At 51.3% G+C, this 19,765-nt stretch overlaps 1 protein-coding gene across 1 annotated transcript; it reads right to left on the reverse strand.

Annotated features, from left to right (window-relative positions):
- Positions 1-11,650: 11,650 nt before the first annotated feature.
- LOC149526143 (olfactory receptor 52B2-like) lies at positions 11,651-12,598 on the reverse strand. The gene has a single exon (XM_089775370.1). It carries the CDS (start codon positions 12,596-12,598, stop codon positions 11,651-11,653), a length of 948 nt encoding a protein of 315 aa, XP_089631496.1.
- Between the last annotated feature and the right edge of the window lie 7,167 nt (positions 12,599-19,765).

The following is a 19,765-nucleotide window of genomic DNA, read 5'->3' on the forward strand; positions in this document are numbered from 1 at the left end:
GACGTAGGGGAAACGTTCTCCAACTCCAAGGCAGAGCGGTGTCTGATGGTACTGTACCTTCCCCAACTTCCTTACGTGCCCAGGCCCTAGGGAGATGGTCACAGTACAGATGCCTGCAAAGAGAGACAATGTGAATATGAGACATGACACGCTCTACTGGAGGTTGTTCTCATGGGTGAAGCAAATTTGTTGCTCTTCACTTGTTGAAAAATGGTATTTTTATTGCTGAAATGAATCATGAAAAATTGTGCGTACTAATCCCAATTCCATAATTTAGAGCACTTCATGCAACATTTATTTCTACATGTCTTGGTGTGGAAAACCTCAATAGCTGTAGCAGGAAATATAAGTTTGGGTCCTGGTTAACGTTCATTGTTCCCTCCTCTGGGACTATGGGTGTAGAAGATGAGGACCCAAAAGATACCTTAAACCTCTCTGTCACTAAAGGCTTTTGTTTAAAAACAAATTTCAAGTTCACTGACTCCCTGGACTCCCTGATCTTTGGTGGTTCCCTGCCATCACCCAGTGGAACAAAAAACCCCATAACCTTTGATAGCCAGGAAAAAATACTTAGGAACTTCTTCCAATGGAGTAATCCCTTGGAAAGACATTGTAATTTCTTAACAGCAGAACTTAATTCTCAGGCACGGGCGCTCAGAACCTCCTGCTGTTTTTTAGGACACAGGAGTCAAATCATAGTCTTAAAAAGGTGATTTCATTAACAAGAGAAAGAAGACACATCTGGTAATGTGCATTTGGTTGCTAAACATTACAGAGCCATACAAAAAGTTTAAAGCACAGGGAATTGCTTCCCTGGGATTCAGTTCGGGTATGTCTACACTACAAAGTTAATTCAAACTAACAGACGTTAGTTCGAACTAACTTTAATAGGCGCTACACTAGCGCTCCGTTAGTTCGAACTTAATTCGAACTAACGGAGCGCTTAGTTCGAACTAGGTAAACCTCATTTTACGAGGATTAAGCCTAGTTCAAACTAGCTAGTTCGAATTAAGGGCTGTGTAGACCCTCAATTCGAACTAGTGGGAGGCTAGCCCTCCCCAGGTTTCCCTGGTGGCCACTCTAGCCAACACCAGGGAAACTCTATGCCCCCCTCCCGGCCCCGGACCCCTTAAAGGGGCACGGGCTGGCTACCGTGACCGTGCCAGGTGCAAGCCTGCCAGCACCCAGCCAGCAGACACTGCACCTGGCACGGATCGAGCCAGCCACCCGATGCCCCCCAGCCCTCCCTCTCTTCCCGGGACCAGGATGGCGGCTCCCGGGAGCTTGCCCTGGACCGCAAGAGGTGGGCACCCGCCTGGGCTAGTGCAGACATCGTGGACCTCATCCACGATCTCTGCACTAGGCACAGGAACGTGGCCGGCTAGGGCAGGAGAGCTGCCAGCCTGGCCACCCAGGAGCAGGTTTGCATGAAAATCAAGGTGGTCCACTGAGACCCCCGACCCTGAGCCCTGAGCTTACAATGGCCGTCCTGGGTCAGACCAAAGGTCCATCTAGCCCAGTAGCCTGTCTGCCGACAGCAGCCAACCCTAGGGACCCTGGAGGGGATGGACCGAAGACAGTGACCAAGCCATTTGTCTCGTGCCATCCCTCTCCAGCCTTCCACAAACCTTGGGCAGGGACACCATTCCTACCCCCTGGCTAATACCACTCCATGGACCCAACCTCCATGACTTGATCTCACTTCCCTTTAAACTCTGTTCTAGTTCTAGCCTTCACAGCCTCCTGCAGCAAGGAGTTCCACAGGTTGACTCTTTGCTTTGTGAAGAACAACTTTCTGTTACTAGTTTGAAGCCTGCTACCCATTCCTTTCCTTTGGTGTCCTCTAGTTCTTCTTTATGGGAACTAATGAAGAACTTTTCTGTATGCACCCTCTCCACCCAACCCCTGCTTTTAGAGACCTCTATCCTGTCCCCCCTCCGTCTCCTCTTTTCTAAGCTGAAAAGTCCCAGTCTCTTTAGCCTCTCTTCATATGGGACCTGTTCCCAACCCCTGATCATTTTAGTTGCCCTCCCCTCTCCCAGCCTCTCTCTTCCCCTCTCCCACCTCCTTTTCCCAGTCTCCCCCAGTTTTGTTCAATAAAGACAGATTCCATTTTTGAACACAATTGTCCTTTATTTTGTACATCAAGAAAAGGGGCTAGAGAAGGGTAAGTGGAAGGAGGTGAAGGAGGAATGGGGCACGAGCCCCCGATGGGGAGGACTGGGCTGGCTCTGTGGGCTTCTGGGGGTGGAAGCTCTCCTGCAGCCCCCCAATTGCCTCCTCTCCCCAGATGGCAGCCTGCGGCAAGTGCAGCCGGGCTGATGGCCGAGTGGTGTGATGTGCCCAATGTGGGCACTCTGGGCATCCAAGCCAGGACTGCTTTTCAAGCGGGGCACCCCTGAGAACTGTCTGTCCGGGGTGGGGGTCGGGACCTTTTAAGCACAGCCCTCGGCTAGCCTGAGACAGCATCTCCAAGCTCTAAGTCTTCCTCTGATGCCCTGCCGGCACTGCTTCCGGCCATCCTTAAGCCCTGTTCAGCTTAATGTGGACATGCTAGTTCGAATTAGCAAAATGCTAATTCGAAGTAGTTTTTAGTTCTAGATGCGCTAGTTCGAATTAGCTTAGTTCGTATTAACTAATTCGAACTAAGTTAGTTCGAACTGTATCAGAGGGGGAGCCGTGTTAGTCTGAATCTGCAAAAGCAGCGAGGAGTCCTGTGGCACCTTATAGACTAACTGAAGTGTAGGAGCATAAGCTTTCGTGCATCTGACGAAGTGGGTCTTTGCCCACGAAAGCTTATGCTCCTACACTTCAGTTAGTCTATAAGGTGCCACAGGACTCCTCGTCGCTTTAGTTCGAACTAACTCTGTAGTGTAGACGTACCCTTCCAGTGTGTGGGAGGTAAAGAGGTAGCACAGAGGAGTATATCCAATCTAAACACCAAGAAACTAACCAGGTTGTGTCTAACAAAACATTCTCTGTTCACTTACGTACCCTTTGTTCCAGGGTTCAGTCTTTCCTCTGGAATGGGTAGCACTAAAATCTGAGCCTTTTTCTCTGGTTCAGTCCCTCTCTCTCTCCCTGGCTCCTCCTCTAGACACACAACGAAAGGAAAAGAAAGGGTAGTTTCTCATCATCACCATCACCTCCCACTGAATGTTGGGAGGTCTGGGAAAGGGTCATATCCTCCACCCATCATAGCTACTTAATGCAATGAACTTTGCAAAGGGCAGCTCCGTCATTATGTGGTTGCTCAAAATTTGAATTGGAAAAATCCAACCCATTGCCCAGTCCTGTGCCGGGGAATCATCCCAACGGGACAAAGGTCAGTGGAAGAGCAGGGGCATCACCGTCAGCAGCTCCACGCAATCCCTGCTCCCTTGCAGGAGCGGCTGAAGCAGAGAGCGTGTCTGCCTGGCTAAGGGACGGGAAAGAGAGTAACCTGCTCTGAGCAGGGCTCAGCTTGGTCACCCAGCCACCACAGAGGGTTAGAGGAGGTCTCACAGGCATTCCCCAGGCAGGCGGTGAGAACCGGGGAGGCTGCCATGTGCAGACAGACTGAACGGTCTAGGACTGGTTAGTTTAGAGACTTATTTTGTAAAACAGTAAATAAAACTTTATATCCAGCAACAACTGCAAATCCCCTGCCAGCCGGAATTGTCAAAAAGTGTTAAAAAAACCCCAAACCAATTAAGCAAGCCCTATCTAAATTGAAAAAAATAGAATCGGTTAACAATGGTTTTAGCAGCCGTCCAAAGTCGGATGAACTGACACACAAACTAGCAGGAAACACAAGTCTGGGTCCTGGTTAACCCTCAGGGTACATCTAGACTACAGGCTTTTGTCGACAGAAGTTTTGTCGACATATACAAAACTTCTGTCGACAAAGAGCGTCTACGCTACATTCAGTTCTGTCGACAAAAGCCTGTAGTCTAGACCTACCCCTAGATGCAATAACACCTTCTGTCAACAGAACTCTGTCGACAAAAGGTGTTATGCCTCGTAAAATGAGGTTTATCAGCGTCGACAAAACTGCTGAGTTCTGTCGACGTTTTGTTGACAGAACTCAGCGGTACTGTAGACACAGGTATAGTTTTGTCGACAAAAGTCCACTTTTGTCAACAAAACTCTGTAGTCTAGACACACCCTCATTGTTCCCTCCTCTGGGACTATGGGTGTAGAAGATGAGGACCCAAAAGGTACCTTAGACCTCTTAGTCACTAAAGGCTTTTGTTTAAAAAAAAATTTCAAGTTCACTGACTGAGGATACGACCCTTTCCCAGACCTCCCAGCATTCAGTGGGAGGTGATGGTGATGATGAAAAACTACCCTTTCTTTTCCGTCTTTCCTTTGGCATGGATAGCACTAAAATCTGAGCCTTTATCTCTGGTTCAGTCCATCTCTGTTCCCCCGGCTGCTGCTCTCAACACACAAGCAAAAGAAAAGGAAAGAGCCGTGCCCTCCACTCATGACAGCTCCTTAATGCGATGAACACCGGACTGGCTAGTCAGGGCTGGGACAGCTCCCTCATTATGCAGTTGTTCAAAATTTGAAGTAAAAAAATTCCAACTTGTTGCCCAGGCCTGTGCCAGGGAATAATCCCAGCGGGACACAGCTCAGACGAAGGGCTGCAGCATCACTGACAGCAATTTAGCGCAATCCCCTGCTTCCTTGCAGTTGTGGCCGAAGCAGAGAGCGTGTCTGGGTGGCTAAGGGACAGGACAGGGCAGGGCTCAGCTTGGCCACCTAGTCACCACAAAGGGAAGAGCAGGTCGCACAGGGATTCCCCAGGCAGGCGGGGAGAACGGGCGAGGCTGCCATCTGCAGATAGACTGAAGACAGATTTTGTAAAACAGTAAATAAAAGTTTATATCCAGCAACAACTGCAAATCTCTGTCAGCCTGACTTGTCAAAAAGTGTTAAAAAAAATTAAGCTAGCCCTCTGTAAAGTGGTGCAAAACCCTGGTAAAAATGGAAATCGGATACCAATGGTTTTGGCAGCCGTCCAAAGTAGCCATCAACTACCTCGTCACATTCTCTTTACAAGGCCTATCGCATGACAAAGTCTATTCTTGTGAGATGCCCAGAACAAGGTGTCATTTACCCAATGGGCAAAACTCTTACCAATGAATCTTAAATGATCAAGTTTAAGCTAACCAACACTATTAGACCAGTGAAAAATTAGGTAAAATTGAGCAAATGTCAATTGCGGAGCCGTTGGCCACTACCTTTGAAAACTCATGGAGATTGGGAGAGAGCCCGGATGATTGGGAAAAGGCAAATGTAGTGCCCATCTTTAAAAAAGGGAAGAAGGACGATCCAGGGAAATATAGACTGGCCAGCCTTATCTCAGTCTCCCATAATATTCTTCCAGCAAGTTAAGGATGTCTGCATTAAATAAATGGATTTTAAGGTGGATAGAAAGCTGGCTAGATTGTTGCACCCAACGGGTAGTGATCAGCGGCTTGATGTCGGATTGGAGTCAGTTTCAAGAGGAGTCCCCCAAAGATCGGTTCTTGGGACGGTTATGTTTATCGTCTTTATTAATGACCTGGAAGAGGGGATGGATTGCACCCTCAGCAAGTTTGCGGATGACAACCCCAACTCATTCATCCCAGCCAAGGCTTTGTCGAGCATTCCCAGCATCCTCTGGCGAGAAGTCGCATGGGGTGACTGTGCATTGGATGTTGTGCAGTTCCCATGGTTTGTTCTAAATCCACTGCCTGTTCATCCATGTGGTGACCGCCAGTTCTAGTGTTATTTGAAAGAGTCAATAACGTTCTTACTTAGTTTCTCTGCACTAGTCACGATTTTATAGATCTTCTACCATATCCCCCCTTCGCTGTTTCATTGCCAGGCCGACACGTCCCAGTCCTATTAATCTCTCCTCCTATGGCAGCTGTTCCAAACCTCTCACCCTCATCATTTTTCTTGCCTTTTTCTGAACCTTTTCCAGGGACAATATATCTGTGTGTGTGTGTGTGTGTGTGTGTGTGTGTGTATGTGTGTGTGCGCGCGTGCGCGCGCGCAATGGGGAAACCTCATCTCCATGCAGTGTGCAAGCTGTGGGCATTCCAGGGAGTTGCACACAGACAATGTTTTCTTCCCTGATATCTCTCCCTCTCTTCATGAGTCACCACCTCCTATTTGCTTTTTTGACGGCCGCTGCCAAATGAGGAAGTGTTCAGAGAACTCCCCACAATGACGCGAAGATCTCTCTCTTGAGCTAAATGAGTCCCCATCACTGGGTTTGTCTGGGGGGGATTATGGTTTCTAATGGGCATTACTTTACAGTTATCAAGAAATTTCATCTGCCATTCTGAGGCCCTAGCTTTGAGAGATCATTTTCTAGCTCATAGCAGTCTGCCTGGGAATTTACTATCACGAGAAAGCTTTAGCATCTGAAAAATTTGCCACCTGACTCTTTACCCCGTTCCCTAAGTGGTGAATAGCACGGACCCCTGGAGGACACTAGAGCTAGCTTGGTGCAAAACCAATGTCATTTAAACCCTCAAGCAAAGAGCGCGCCCTGCGATAATGAGCCTTTAATTATAAAAAGTCTTTACTGTAGGGCTGTGTCTACACTGGCACCTTTTTCCGGAAATGCTTAAAATGGAACAGTTTTCCGTTATAAGTATTTCCGGAAAAAGAGCATCTACATTGGCAGGATGCTTTTCTGGAAAAGCCCTTTTTCCGGAAAAGCGTCCATGGCCAATGTAGACGCGCTTTTCCAGAAAAAAGACCCGATCGTCATTTTCGCGATTGGGGCTTTTTTGCGGAAAAGACTACTGGGCTGTCTACACTGGCCCTTTTCTGGAATAGTTTTCCGGAAAAGGGACTTTTGCCCGAGCGGGAGCAGCATAGTTTTTCCGGAAAAGCAGCTGATTTCTTACAGTAAATCGTCAGTGCTTTTCTGGAAATTCAAGGGGCCAGTGTAGACAGCTCGCAGCTTATTCCAGAAAAGTGGCTGCTTTTCCGGGATAAGTGGCCCAGTGTAGACACAGCCTAGGTGTCAGGGCTGTTCCTAGGGAGGTGCCTGTGTTGGTCTCGCACCTTATGGCCTGGCCGGGTAGCAATGTGGTGATGTGTGGTGCGGACGCGGCCGGGTCGAGTGGAGAAAAACGGCGCGAACCTCTGGGCCACCCACTGTAATTCTCCCTGCTGTACCCGATTTAACTCCGGGCCCATCATTACCTGAGCCTCCCCCTGGAGGTCCTCTATGGCTGGCCCGAGCTCTGGCTCTGGGGGATATGGAGTGACCATTAGTCCTTCAGCAGTCTTCCACTCCGTCAGGAGGTTGATGTGGTATAATCATACCTCTCTCCTCCTCCCCGGCAGCCTCACTTCGTAGTCCACCGTTCCTATTCACTGGACCACCTCGAACGGGCCTTGCCATTGGGCCAGTAGCTTGGACTCCCGGGATGGCAGCAGGACGAGGATGTGATCCCCTGGTTCAAAAGAGCGGAGTTTGGCCCCTCGGTTGTAATATCGGGCTTGGACTTCCTGCGCCTGTAGGAGGTTAGCCTTGGCAAATTCCCCTACCTTCCGCAGGCGTTCCCGCAGCTGTAAGATGTAGGGTACTGTCCCTTGTACCCGCGATTCTTGTTCTTCCCAGCTTTCTCATAAAAGGTCGAGTATTCCCCTTGGCTGTTGCCCATACAGGAGCTCAAATGGGGAGAAACCCGTCGACGCCTGGGGGACCTCCCGAATGGCAAATAACAGGGCTGGTAGGAGCTTGTCCCAGTGTCGAGGGTCCTCAGCCATGAACTTACGCAGCATTGTCTTTAGCGTTTGGTTAAAACGCTCCACCAGGCCGTCTGTCTGGGGATGGTAAACCGTCGTCCTCAGAGGGTGGATGTTCAGTAGCCGCGAAAGTTCTGCCATCAGTCGGGATGACACATTGGTCCCCTGGTCAGTCAGGGCCTCCTTAGGTATCCCTACTTGTGCAAACAGTTTAAAAAGTTCCTCTGCGAGGGTGCGGGTGGTGGTATTGCGTAGGGGAACCGCTTCTGGGTAACGGGTGGCGTAGTCCACCACCACCATAATGTACTGACAGCCCGAACTGGCCCTCTCTAGGGGTCCCACGAGGTCCAACCCGATCCTTTCAAAGGGAACCCCTATCACGGGCAGGGCCACCAGGGGGGCTTTCGGCACCCCCTTTCTACTGGTGAGTTGGCACTCGGGACAGGATTCACAGAAGGCCCGCACGGCGTGATGTATGCCCGGCCAAAAAAACCTCATCCCTATCCGTTGCAGGGTCTTTTCTCGTCCGAGATGGCCAGCCCAAGGCAGCCGGTGCGCCAGCCAGAGTACGGCGTTCCTAAATTTGTGGGGGACCAGGAGCTGCCAGATGTCTTCCCCCGTCTGGGGTTCCCTGACCACCCTATATAGCCGATCTGCCTTCACGCAGAACCGTAGGCCTTGGGGCTTACGGGGATCTTGGCTGGTCCCCTCCCCTGGGTCTTATACCTGCTCCCAAGCTCGACTCAAGGTCTGGTCTTCCCTCTGTTCTCTCATAAAGTCGCCCTCTACTTCCAGGGTCTCGACTTCGTCCTCCCAGGCAGGGTGGTCTCCCCTGTTCGATGGCAGGCCCATTGCTGGTCCCGGGTTCGGCCTCTCCTCCCTCCCTAGACTCTTGCCTTGGGCGGCCTCCTCCAGGTAGGGTGGAGGGGTGCCTGGCTTGGGCACTGACTGCTGACCCCACTCCCGCAACACCCGGCCTAGGCCTCTCCAATCTTGGCCTAATATCACGGGGTAGGCTAACGTCGGGACCAACCCCACGCTGTAGACCCCCACATCCTGGCCATCATCTAGCTGCACCCATGCTGTCGGGTACGCCCGTACGTCCCCGTGTACACACAACAAATGGATGGAGGCCCCTGCTGGCTCTGGCTCAGATATTAGGTCGGCCCTAACTAGGATCTGGCTGCACCCTGAGTCCACCAGTGCCACCGTTGGCCCCCTGCCAGGCTTTGCAATCAGCGCTTGCCCGAAGGGGCAGACCCCGTGGGGCCCCGCCCTTCCCTGGGCCCTCAACTGGCCCACGTTCTCCCGCTCCCAGCGGTCCTGTCATTCTTGTAAGCCCGCCAACTGCCTCCGCAGTTCAGTCAGGTCTCTTTCATACTGCTGTTGCCGGGTCAGCAACCCCGGCCTCTGTCCCCGGGGCTCTCGCTGCCCTCGTCTACCAACCCCCTTTGCTAGCCCCTCTGCCCAGGGGCGGGGTCGAGTACCCACATTCTCCACCATGGGTCGGGGGGCTCGCCCCTGTCTTGGGGTTGCCACCCCCATCCGGGGCCTAGTTCAGCCCGTCTGGGCCTAGCCCTCAAAGTACAATGCCCCTCTCTTAGGGGAAATACGGCCTCCCGGCCTAGTCCACAGTTTGCGGGCCCAGAGGCCTAGTCCACAGTTCAGTGTCTATTACTCCGGTCCCCACTCGCCAGGGTCTCGGGCAGCAGAGGTAGGGGGGTCAGGGCCCTCCCTCTCTACCGGGCCCCGACCCAGGGCCCTAGTAGTGGCGGGTGGTTCCCACCACTGGCTCGGGGGGGCTCCTCCCCACAACGCCCCGAGCCCACAGGGGCTTCTACAGCTCCCTGCCCTGGGTCGCTTCCTACCCCCTGCTCGCCGCCTGCCGCGGTCCCACCTGTTGACGTCGGTCGACTGGCTGTAGTGGTACTCCCCCTGGCTGCCGCAGAGTTGGTGGAGTCCGGTCCGGTGCTCGGGTCACGGGGGGTCGGTCGGCGGCTCCGGCGTTGGGGCCGAGCCCGGCGGAGGCCCGGCAGCAGCACCTTCAGCTGCCTTGGTGACTCCCTCTCTGGCCCGGGGTTGCTAGCTCCAGCTCGGGTCACAGTCTGCCCCTTCTGAGCAGGCCAGCAGCCTTTTGTACCTTGGCTCACTTTGGAGCATGCCCGGTAGGGCTGCGTGGGTGGGGCCTTCTCCGCCCCCGGCTCCAGGTGGTTTCCCTGGACTTGAGTGCGGGGCGGGGCCGCCCCGTCACATAGATCAAGGAGCAATGGTCTCAGCAAAATGCAGGACAATGTAGCACTTTAAAGACTAACAAGATGGTTTATTAGATGATGAGCTTTCGTGGGCCAGACCCACTTCCTCAGATCAAATAGTGGAAGAAAGTAGTCACAACCATATATACCAAAAGATACAATTAAAAAAAATGAACAAATATGAAAAGGACAAATCACATTGCAGAACAGAAGGGGGATGCGGGGAGGTGGGAAGGGGGAGGAAGGAAGGTAAGTGTCTGTGAATTGCTGATATTAAAGGTAGGGAGAGTGGGATGTTTGTGAGTTAATGGTATTACAGGTGATAATTGGGGAAACTGTCTTGGTAATGGGTGAGAAAGTTCAAAGACTTGTTAAGTCCTTGTTGGCAAGTGTCGAATTTTAACATGAATGACAGTTCAGAGGATTCCCTTTCAAGTGCAGATGTAAAAGGTCTTTGTAGCAGAATGCAGGTGGCTAAGTCATTTAGAGAGTGTCCTTTCTGGTTAAAGTGGCAAGAAACTGTTTTCTCTTTGTGATCTTGTCTGATATCTGTTTTGTGGGCATTAATCCTTTGGCGAAGTGTCTGAGATGTTTGTCCAATGTACATAGCAGACGGACACTTTTGGCACATGATAGCGTAAGTTGTGGTGGGAGAGGTCCAGGTTGGATATTAGGAAAAACTATTTCACTAGGAGAGTGGTGAAGCATTGGAATGGGTTAGCTAGGGGAGTAGTGGAATCTCCATCCCTAGGGGTGTTTAAGTCTCGGCTTGACAAAGCCCTGGCCGGGTTGATTTAGTTGGAATTGGTCCTGCCTAGAGCAGGGGGCTGGACTTGATGACCTGAGGTTTCTTCCAGCCCTATGGTGCTATGATTCTATGACTAGCTGGCTTATGGGGGCTGTGCCATGGATCCCCCTCCATGAGAGCTATTAAAGGCAGCTGGCCCTCTGCCCAGCATCCTGCCTTCCCAGCTAACCCGGAGACACATCCTCCTGCCTCAGTCAGCTGTTGTCTTCCTGCTTCAACACTGATTCTTTGCTCTGCCCCTGAGGCCTGACTCCGGGCAAAGTGCTCCAGACCCGGCCACCTTCCATTAGGGATCCACCAGCTACAGATCCCAGCTGGGGAGAGCAAGAGGGAACTGAATGTTAAATAAATGAACCACACCAAGGTCTCCTCCCTCTGTGGGGCCCACCAGCCGTAAGATGTGCAGGCTCAGCCACTTGCCTCAGAACATGCTCCCAACCCTCAGCTGCTTCTCTACGGCTTCCCAGCATCCTGCATGGCTCCTGTCTGTCCTGTCGGCCCTACCTCTGTGACTTCCCTTCCCTCTGAGCGTGATGGGGGAGGGGAGGAGTGAGCAACCATGGTCCTGGGGCAATAGGCAGGGAAGGGGCAGGGCCTTGAGGGAGAAACAGGATAGCTGGCTGGGTTGCCTGTGTCCAGACACCTGCAATGAGCAAGGTGCTGGCCTGATGTATCCAAGAGCTGTGCCCAGACCCATCCCCCGGGGCTCACTCTGACGCTGAGCAGTGAGGGCAGCAACAGGGATTAATGTCTCTGTGACTGCTCAGGAGCTGAATCCGGGAAGAGTTATGTAAGCAGCTGGCCCGACACAGAGATCCCTGCGAGGGCCGGAGCCCCAGGAGCAATATTAGGCACCTTTACGTGTAACTAGCCTGAGCAGCCTGTCCCGGATCTGTTTGGTTCTTACCCCATAGATGAAGGGGTTTAGCATGGGGGGCAGTAGGAAATGCACAATGGTCATGAGAACACTGACATTCTGAGGAACATTCTGGACATAACGGAATATGAGGGACGAGAGCAGACTCGGGACATAAAAGAGTGCGATGGCGCAGAGGTGGGAGCCGCAAGTCCCGAAAGTCTTGAGCCGAGCGTCCTTTGTGGGGAGGCGGAAGATGGCCCTGAGGATCTGGCCATAGGATACAGCAATAAAAAACACATCCACGCCATGCACCCAGATTAGCATAACCAGCCCATAGTGACTACTTATGTAGGTGTCACCGCAAGCCAGATTCACCACATTCATGTGCCCACACTGCACAGAAGGGATAATGTTGGTTCTGCAATACGGCCACTGCCTCGCCAGAAGGACCATGGGTAAGACAAGTACGATGCCGCGCAGTATGGCAGCCAGGGCGCTATTGGCCAAAACAGGGTTTGTCATGATGGCGGAATATCTCAGGGGATGGCAGATGGCCACGTACCGATCAAAAGCCATGGCCACGAAGATCCCAGACTGCATCATGTAGAAACCATGAATGAAGAACATCTGGATGAAGCAGGAATTGAAATCAATCTCCACAGAATTGAAAATAAAGATCGCCAGCATTTTGGGCAGCATAGACGTAGACAGGACCAGATCGATGATGGCCAGCATGCAGAGGAAATAGTACATGGGCTCATGGAGGCTCCGCTCCATCTTCACAATGAACACGATGGTGAAGTTCCCCAAGAGGGCAATGATGTACACGGTGCAGAAGGGGATGGAGATCCAAATATGGGCCATTTCCAGGCCACGGATGCCCAGCAGGATGAAGGTGGAAGGGTTGGTAAAGACAGTTGTGTTGGAATGTGACATGACGTAGGGGAAACGTTCTCCAACTCCAAGGCAGAGCGGTGTCTGATGGTACTGTACCTTCCCCAACTTCCTTAAGTGCCCAGGCCCTAGGGAGATGGTCACAGTACAGATGCCTGCAAAGAGAGACAATGTGAATATGAGACATGACACGCTCTACTGGAGGTTGTTCTCATGGGTGAAGCAAATTTGTTGCTCTTCACTTGTTGAAAAATGGTATTTTTATTGGAGAAATGAATCATGAAAAATTGTGCGTACTAATCCCAATTCCATAATTTAGAGCACTTCATGCAACATTTATTTCTACATGTCTTGGTGTGGAAAACCTCAATAGCCAGTAGCAGGAAATACAAGTTTGGGTCCTGGTTATCCCTCATTGTTCCCTCCTCTGGGACTATGGGTGTAGAAGATGAGGACCCAAAAGATACCTTAAACCTCTCTGTCACTAAAGAGATTTCAAGTTCACAAATTTCAAGTTCACTGACTCCCTGGACTGCCTGATCTTTGGTGGTTCCCTGCCATCACCCAATGGAACAAAAAACCACATAACCTTTGATAGCCAGGAAAAAATACTTAGGAACTTCTTCCAATGGAGTAATCCCTTGGAAAGACATTGTAATTTCTTAACAGCAGAACTTAATTCTCAGGCACGGGCGCTCAGAACCTCCTGCTGCTTTTTAGGACACAGGAGTCAAATCATAGTCTTAAAAAGGTGATTTTATTAACAAGAGAAAGAAGACACGTCTGGTAATGTGCATTTGGTTGCTAAACATTACGGAGCCATAGAAAAAGTATAAAGCACAGGGAATTGCTTCCCTGGGATTCAGTTACAGTGTGTGGGAGGTAAGGGGGTGCACAGAGGAGTATATCCAATCTAAACACAAAGAAACTAACCAGATTGTGTCTAACAAAACATTCTCTGTTCACTTACGTATCCTTTGTTCCAGGGTTCAGTCTTTCCTCTGGCATGGGTAGCACTAAAATCTGAGCCTTTTTCTCTGGTTCAGTCCCTCTCTCTCTCCCCGGCTCCTCCTCTAGACACACAAACAAAAGGAAAAGAAAGGGTAGTTTCTCATCATCACCATCACCTCCCACTGAATGCTGGGAGGTCTAGGAAAGGGTCGTACCCTCCACCCATCATAGCTACTTAATGCAATGAATTTTGCAAGGGTCAGCTCCGTCATTATATGGTTGCTCAAAATTTGAATTGGAAAAATCCAACCCATTGCCCAGTCCTGTGCCGGGGAATCATCCCAGCGGGACCGAGCTCAGTGGAAGAGCAGGGGCATCACCGTCAGCAGCTCCACACAATCCCTGCTCCCTTGCAGCAGTGGCCGAAGCAGAGAGCGTGTCTGCCTGGCTAAGGGATGGGACAGAGAGGAACCTGCTCTGAGCAGGGCTCAGCTTGGTCACCCAGCCACCACAGAGGGTTAGAGGAGGTCTCACAGGCATTCCCCAGGCAGGCGGTGAGAACCGGGGAGGCTGCCATGTGCAGACAGACTGAACGGTCTGGGACTGGTTAATTTAGAGACTTATTTTGTAAAACAGTAAATAAAACTTTATATCCAGCAACAACTGGAAGTCCCCTGCCAGCCAGAATTGTCAAAAAGAGTTAAAAAAACCCCAAACCAATTAAGCAAGCCCTATCTAAAGTGCAAAAAATAGAATCGGTTAACAATGGTTTTAGCAGCCGTCCAGAGTCGGATCAACTGACACTCAAACTAGCAGGAAACACAAGTCTGGGTCCTGGTTAACCCTCAGGGTACGTCTAGACTACAGGCTTTGTCGACAGAAATTTTGTCGACAGATACTGTCGACAAAGCTTCTGTCGACAAAGAGCATCTAGACTACATTCAGTTCTGTCAACAAAGCAAGCTGCTTTGTCGACAAAAGCCTGTAGTCTAGACCTACCCCTAGATGCAATAACACCTTCTGTCAACAGAACTCTGTCGACAAAAGGCGTTATGCCTCGTAAAATGAGGTTTACCAGCGTCGACAAAACTGCTGAGTTCTGTCGACGTTTTGTCGACAGAACTCAGCGCTAGTGTAGACGCAGGTATAATTTTGTCGACAAAAGTCCACTTTTGTCAACAAAACTCTGTAGTCTAGAGTCCTCTGGGACTATGGGTGTAGAAGATGAGGACCCAAAAGATATCTTAAACCTCTCTGTCACTAAAGGCTTTTGTTTAAAAAAAATTTCAAGTTCACTGACTGAGGATACGACCCTTTCCCAGACCTCCCAGCATTCAGTGGGAGGTGATGGTGATGATGAAAAACTACCCTTTCTTTTCCATTTTTCCTTTGGCATGGATAGCACTAAAATCTGAACCTTTATCTCTGGTTCAGTCCATCTCTGTTCCCCCGGCTGCTGCTCTCAACACACAAGCAAAAGAAAAGGAAAGAGCCGTGCCCTCCACCCATGACAGCTCCTTAATGCGATGAACACCGGACTGGCTAGTCAGGGCTGGGACAGCTCCCTCATTATGCAGTTGTTCAAAATTTGAAGTAAAAAAATTCCAACTTGTTGCCCAGGCCTGTGCCAGGGAATAATCCCAGCGGGACACAGCTCAGACGAAGGGCTGGGGTATCACTGACAGCAGCTTAGCGCAATCCCCTGCTTCCTTGCAGTAGTGGCCGAAGCAGAGAGCGTGTCTGGGTGGCTAAGGGACAGGACAGGGCAGGGCTCAGCTTGGCCACCTAGTCACCACAAAGGGAAGAGCAGGTCGCACAGGGATTCCCCAGGCAGGCGGGGAGAACGGGCGAGGCTGCCATCTGCAGACAGACTGAAGACAGATTTTGTAAAACAGTAAATAAAAGTTTATATCCAGCAACAACTGCAAATCTCTGTCAGCCTGACTTGTCAAAAAGTGTTAAAAAAAATTAAGCTAGCCCTCTGTAAAGTGGTGCAAAACCCTGGTAAAAATGGAAATCGGATACCAATGGTTTTGGCAGCCGTCCAAAGTAGCCATCAACTACCTCGTCACATTCTCTTTACAAGGCCTATCGCATGACAAAGTCTATTCTTGTGAGATGCCCAGAACAAGGTGTCATTTATCCAATGGGCAAAACTCTTACCAATGAAACTTAAATGATCAAGTTTAAGCTAATCAACACTATTAGACCAGTGAAAAATTAGGTAAAATTGAGCAAATGTCAATTGCAGAGCCGTTGGCCACTACCTTTGAAAACTCGTGGAGATTGGGAGAGAGCCCGGATGATTGGGAAAAGGCAAATGTAGTGCCCATCTTTAAAAAAGGGAAGAAGGACGATCCAGGGAAATATAGACTGGCCAGCCTTATCTCAGTCTCCCATAATATTCTTCCAGCAAGTTAAGGATGTCTGCATTAAATAAATGGATTTTAAGGTGGATAGAAAGCTGGCTATTTTGTTGCACCCAACGGGTAGTGATCAGCGGCTTGATGTCGGATTGGAGTCAGTTTCAAGAGGAGTCCCCCAAAGATCGGTTCTTGGGACGGTTATGTTTATCGTCTTTATTAATGACCTGGAAGAGGGGATGGATTGCACCCTCAGCGAGTTTGCGGATGACAACCCAAACTCAATCATCCCAGCCAAGGCTTTGTTGAGCATTCCCAGCATCCTCTGGCGAGAAGTCGCATGGGGTGACTGTGCATTGGATGTTGTGCAGTTCCCATGGTTTGTTCTAAACCCACTGCCTGTTCATCCATGTGGTGACCGTCAGTTCTAGTGTTATTTGAAAGAGTCAATAACGTTCTTACTTAGTTTCTCTGCACTAGTCACGATTTTATAGATCTTCTACCATATCCCCCCTTCGCTGTTTCATTGCCAGGCTGACAAGTCCCAGTCCTATTAATCTCTCCTCCTATGGCAGCTGTTCCAAACCTCTCACCCTCATCATTTTTCTTGCCTTTTTCTGAACCTTTTCCAAGGACAATATATCTGCGTGTGTGTGTGTGTGTGTGTGTGTGTGTGTGTGTGTGTGTGTGTGTGCGCGCGTGCGCGCGCAATGGGGAAACCTCATCTCCATGCAGTGTGCAAGCTGTGGGCATTCCAGGGAGTTGCACACAGACAATGTTTTCTTCCCTGATATCTCTCCCTCTCTTCATGAGTCACCACCTCCTATTTGCTTTTTTGACGGCCGCTGCCAAACGAGGAAGTGTTCAGAGAATTCCCCACAATGACGCGAAGATCTCTCTCCTGAGCTAAATGAGTCCCCATCACTGGGTTTGTCTGGGGGGGATTATGGTTTCCAATGGGCATTACTTTACAGTTATCAAGAAATTTCATCTGCCATTCTGAGGCCCTAGCTTTGAGAGATCATTTTCTAGCTCATAGCAGTCTGCCTGGGAATTTACTATCACGAGAAAGCTTTAGCATCTGAAAAATTTGCCACCTGACTCTTTACCCCGTTCCCTAAGTGGTGAATAGCACGGACCCCTGGAGGACACTAGAGCTAGCTTGGTGCAAAACCAATGTCATTGAAACCCTCAAGCAAAGAGCGCGCCCTGCGATAATGAGCCTCTAATTACACAAAAGTTTTTATTGTAGGTGTCAGGGCTGTTCCCCACTCTGGCACTCCAAGGGCACAAGGTGGGGGCCTACAAAAGGCCTTAAATATTTTGCCTCTAGAGGCTCTGCTGCAAAAACTCCCCGGAGCCACAGACTCACCACCTATTTGGCGGGGGAGGGGAGAGGTAGCTGCCACCACCAAGTGAAGAAAAACAAACCCCCTTTCTTCCTGAACCCAGGAAGAACCCACTTGGTCTTCTTCCAGGGGGGTACCCCCAAGCTCCTTTAGCACAAGAGAGCTTGGAAAACAAAGAGAGAACAAACTGCAGTCTCTGGTAGCTGACCTCTTAGGCTTAGGCATGCAGACACACACACACGCACAGACACACACACACACACACACACACGTCCTGTTTCTTCCCAGGACACAGGAATCAAATCATTGCCTTAAAATGGTGATTCTATTAACAAAACAGAAAGATGCTCTTGATAAAACAGACGGGGTTGCCAGGTGTTCCAGAGCAAGGGAGTAAAACAAATGAAAGCCCAGAGAACATCTCGGGATACGCTCCTAGACCGTGAAGGGGGAGGGAAGGCAAAGGGTCACACAGAGACGTTTCACCAAACAACCAAAACACAGAAAACCACCCTGATGGCAACTAAACACCTTTCCCCTAGTCACGGTCCGGGCTGCCCCGTACGTCAAGGCCCAGTTCACTGCCATGTCCAATATTTCTCGTAGGCACAGTCATTCGGAGTGTGGAACCGGCTCCCTCCAGCCGTTCCCTTAGAACTCCCCCCGAAGGAAGAGCAGACCAGGCATCTCTCTCCAATTCGCATTTCAGCACCGGATCCCGTTGGTTCTTCTGCCCCCCTGCTAACACTCATGTTGGCGCCCTGAGTTTAACCCCAGTATCTCCGCATGCTGGCCAGCCTCCTCCTGTCCACCCCAGTAAGCGATGGGTGTATGTGTGGGGTCACCATTACACATATGTCATCTGTAGAAGTATTTAAAAGGCCCCATAAATCATTTATTGTGATGTAAAAGCCAGTGATGTTCTTTCCCAAACTCCCCATTGGTGTGTTGCTGTTAATAAATCGTCTCCCCGTGTCACAGCTCCTCTACGTGTCCTGCTACAGCCACTTTCTCTATCATTCACACTGATCAGGTGGTTAATCATTCCCATGCTAGGTCTCTATCGCCCAATACAACAACAGAAAGGCCTACAGCAGATAACATGGACAAGTCAATTGCCCACAGGCTGATAAAGTCCCACAATTAGCCTGGTCCCCACCCCGCAGGAGGCGTCCGGGGTGAGTGTAACAGTGTGAGACGTGCGGTGAGAACAGACGACGTCATGGCTCCTTCTGACCCCAAGCCCTCCGGAGCTCTCAATAATGAAACCAGAGCAGCACAGAGCCAAAGGGGCATCCAGCCCCACGGACAGTCTGACCCACAGCCGGACAAAGGAAACCCTTTCCCAGGATCCCTGTTGGGCCTGTGGAACTCCTTGCCACAGAGACACTGGAGCAGAACTTGGCTGGGGGGATCAGAGCTGGACTGGCCACTGCAGCCGGTGCTGGCGGTGCTTCCACCCGTAGGGACCCGCCTGACACCTTCCCTACACAGACCGCACTTTCGGGACTTCTACATTTGCAAACGTTCAGCGTTGGACGCAGGTTTCCCTGGTGGGGGCTCTGCTGCCAGCTGAGTTGGTTTCACATTCCCAGGCCTAACAGGCACCTGCCGTCTCCAGTGGCGCTGGGAGAGGAGACGTCCGGCCCGGGCTGGATCCCAACGTTGGCTCGTTCCAGTGAGGGCCCCCCCTCCCCATGGCTTCCAGCGACACACGTCAGGGGGCAGCCCCGGCCCCTTCCCACCAGCGCCCTGCGATGCAGGAAGGGCAGTGTCTGGGCACTCACCCCACTGGCCCCCGCGCTCTGACCGGCTCTCGCTGCCGGGGGAGCTTCCCCAGTGGGGCCTGAGCAAAGTGCTGCCCGGCCTGAGGGCTGGTTTGGTACCGAACGTCTGCCCCACTGCTCAGCCCGAGGGCCCCTGTGCTCAGAGATGCAGCCACCTCGGGGCGGAGGCAGCAGCCAGAGGGGGAGGGGCACCCAACGATGCACATTTTGCTCCAGGATATTTTAGTGGGGAATCCTCCCCTGGGCAGGGACTGGGATGTTTGTGGCTCTGCAGAGCGCAAGGGGCCCAGACCGACTCTGCCCCTCACACCCACGCTGCCCTAGGGCTGGGGGGCAGGGGAGCCCTCGGCCAGAGCTGGTACCTGTGAGTGCTGAGAGGGACGTGTCTTCCCTGGAACCCCCCTCAGGCAGCAGCGTCCCCACCTCTCTCAGCCCAGCGTCTGCAGCAGCGTCCCGCACCGAGAGCCGGCACAGGGCTGGGCCCTGGTTATAACCCAGCTCTGGGCCGTCCTAGGGGGGTTCGCTTGGCCCCTGGGGCAGAAGCAGCATCTGGATGCAAACAGGCTGGGGAGAAGCCCGTCTGGGCTTCTGTGTTAATTATCCAGCTGTAGGAGTAAACAGCAATTAAAGGCCCTTCCCAAGGGAGAGGAGAACTCTTGGCCTCTAGGCTGAGGCTCAGGGGGGCCGGCATCACTGGGGGGCAAATTATCTCCATTCTGTTGGCCGCTTTGTGTTCTGCGCTGCTGCGTGACGTGCTGC

Source organism: Pelodiscus sinensis, chromosome 1 (genome assembly GCF_052426305.1).
Source record: "Pelodiscus sinensis isolate ZL-2025 chromosome 1, ASM5242630v1, whole genome shotgun sequence".
NCBI classification, from domain to species: Eukaryota; Metazoa; Chordata; order Testudines; family Trionychidae; genus Pelodiscus; species Pelodiscus sinensis.

Excerpts from the sequence above, each read along its gene's own strand:
- LOC149526143 (XM_089775370.1), bottom strand. The coding sequence starts at position 12,598 with ATGTCACATTCCAACACAACTGTCTTTACCAACCCTTCCACCTTCATC.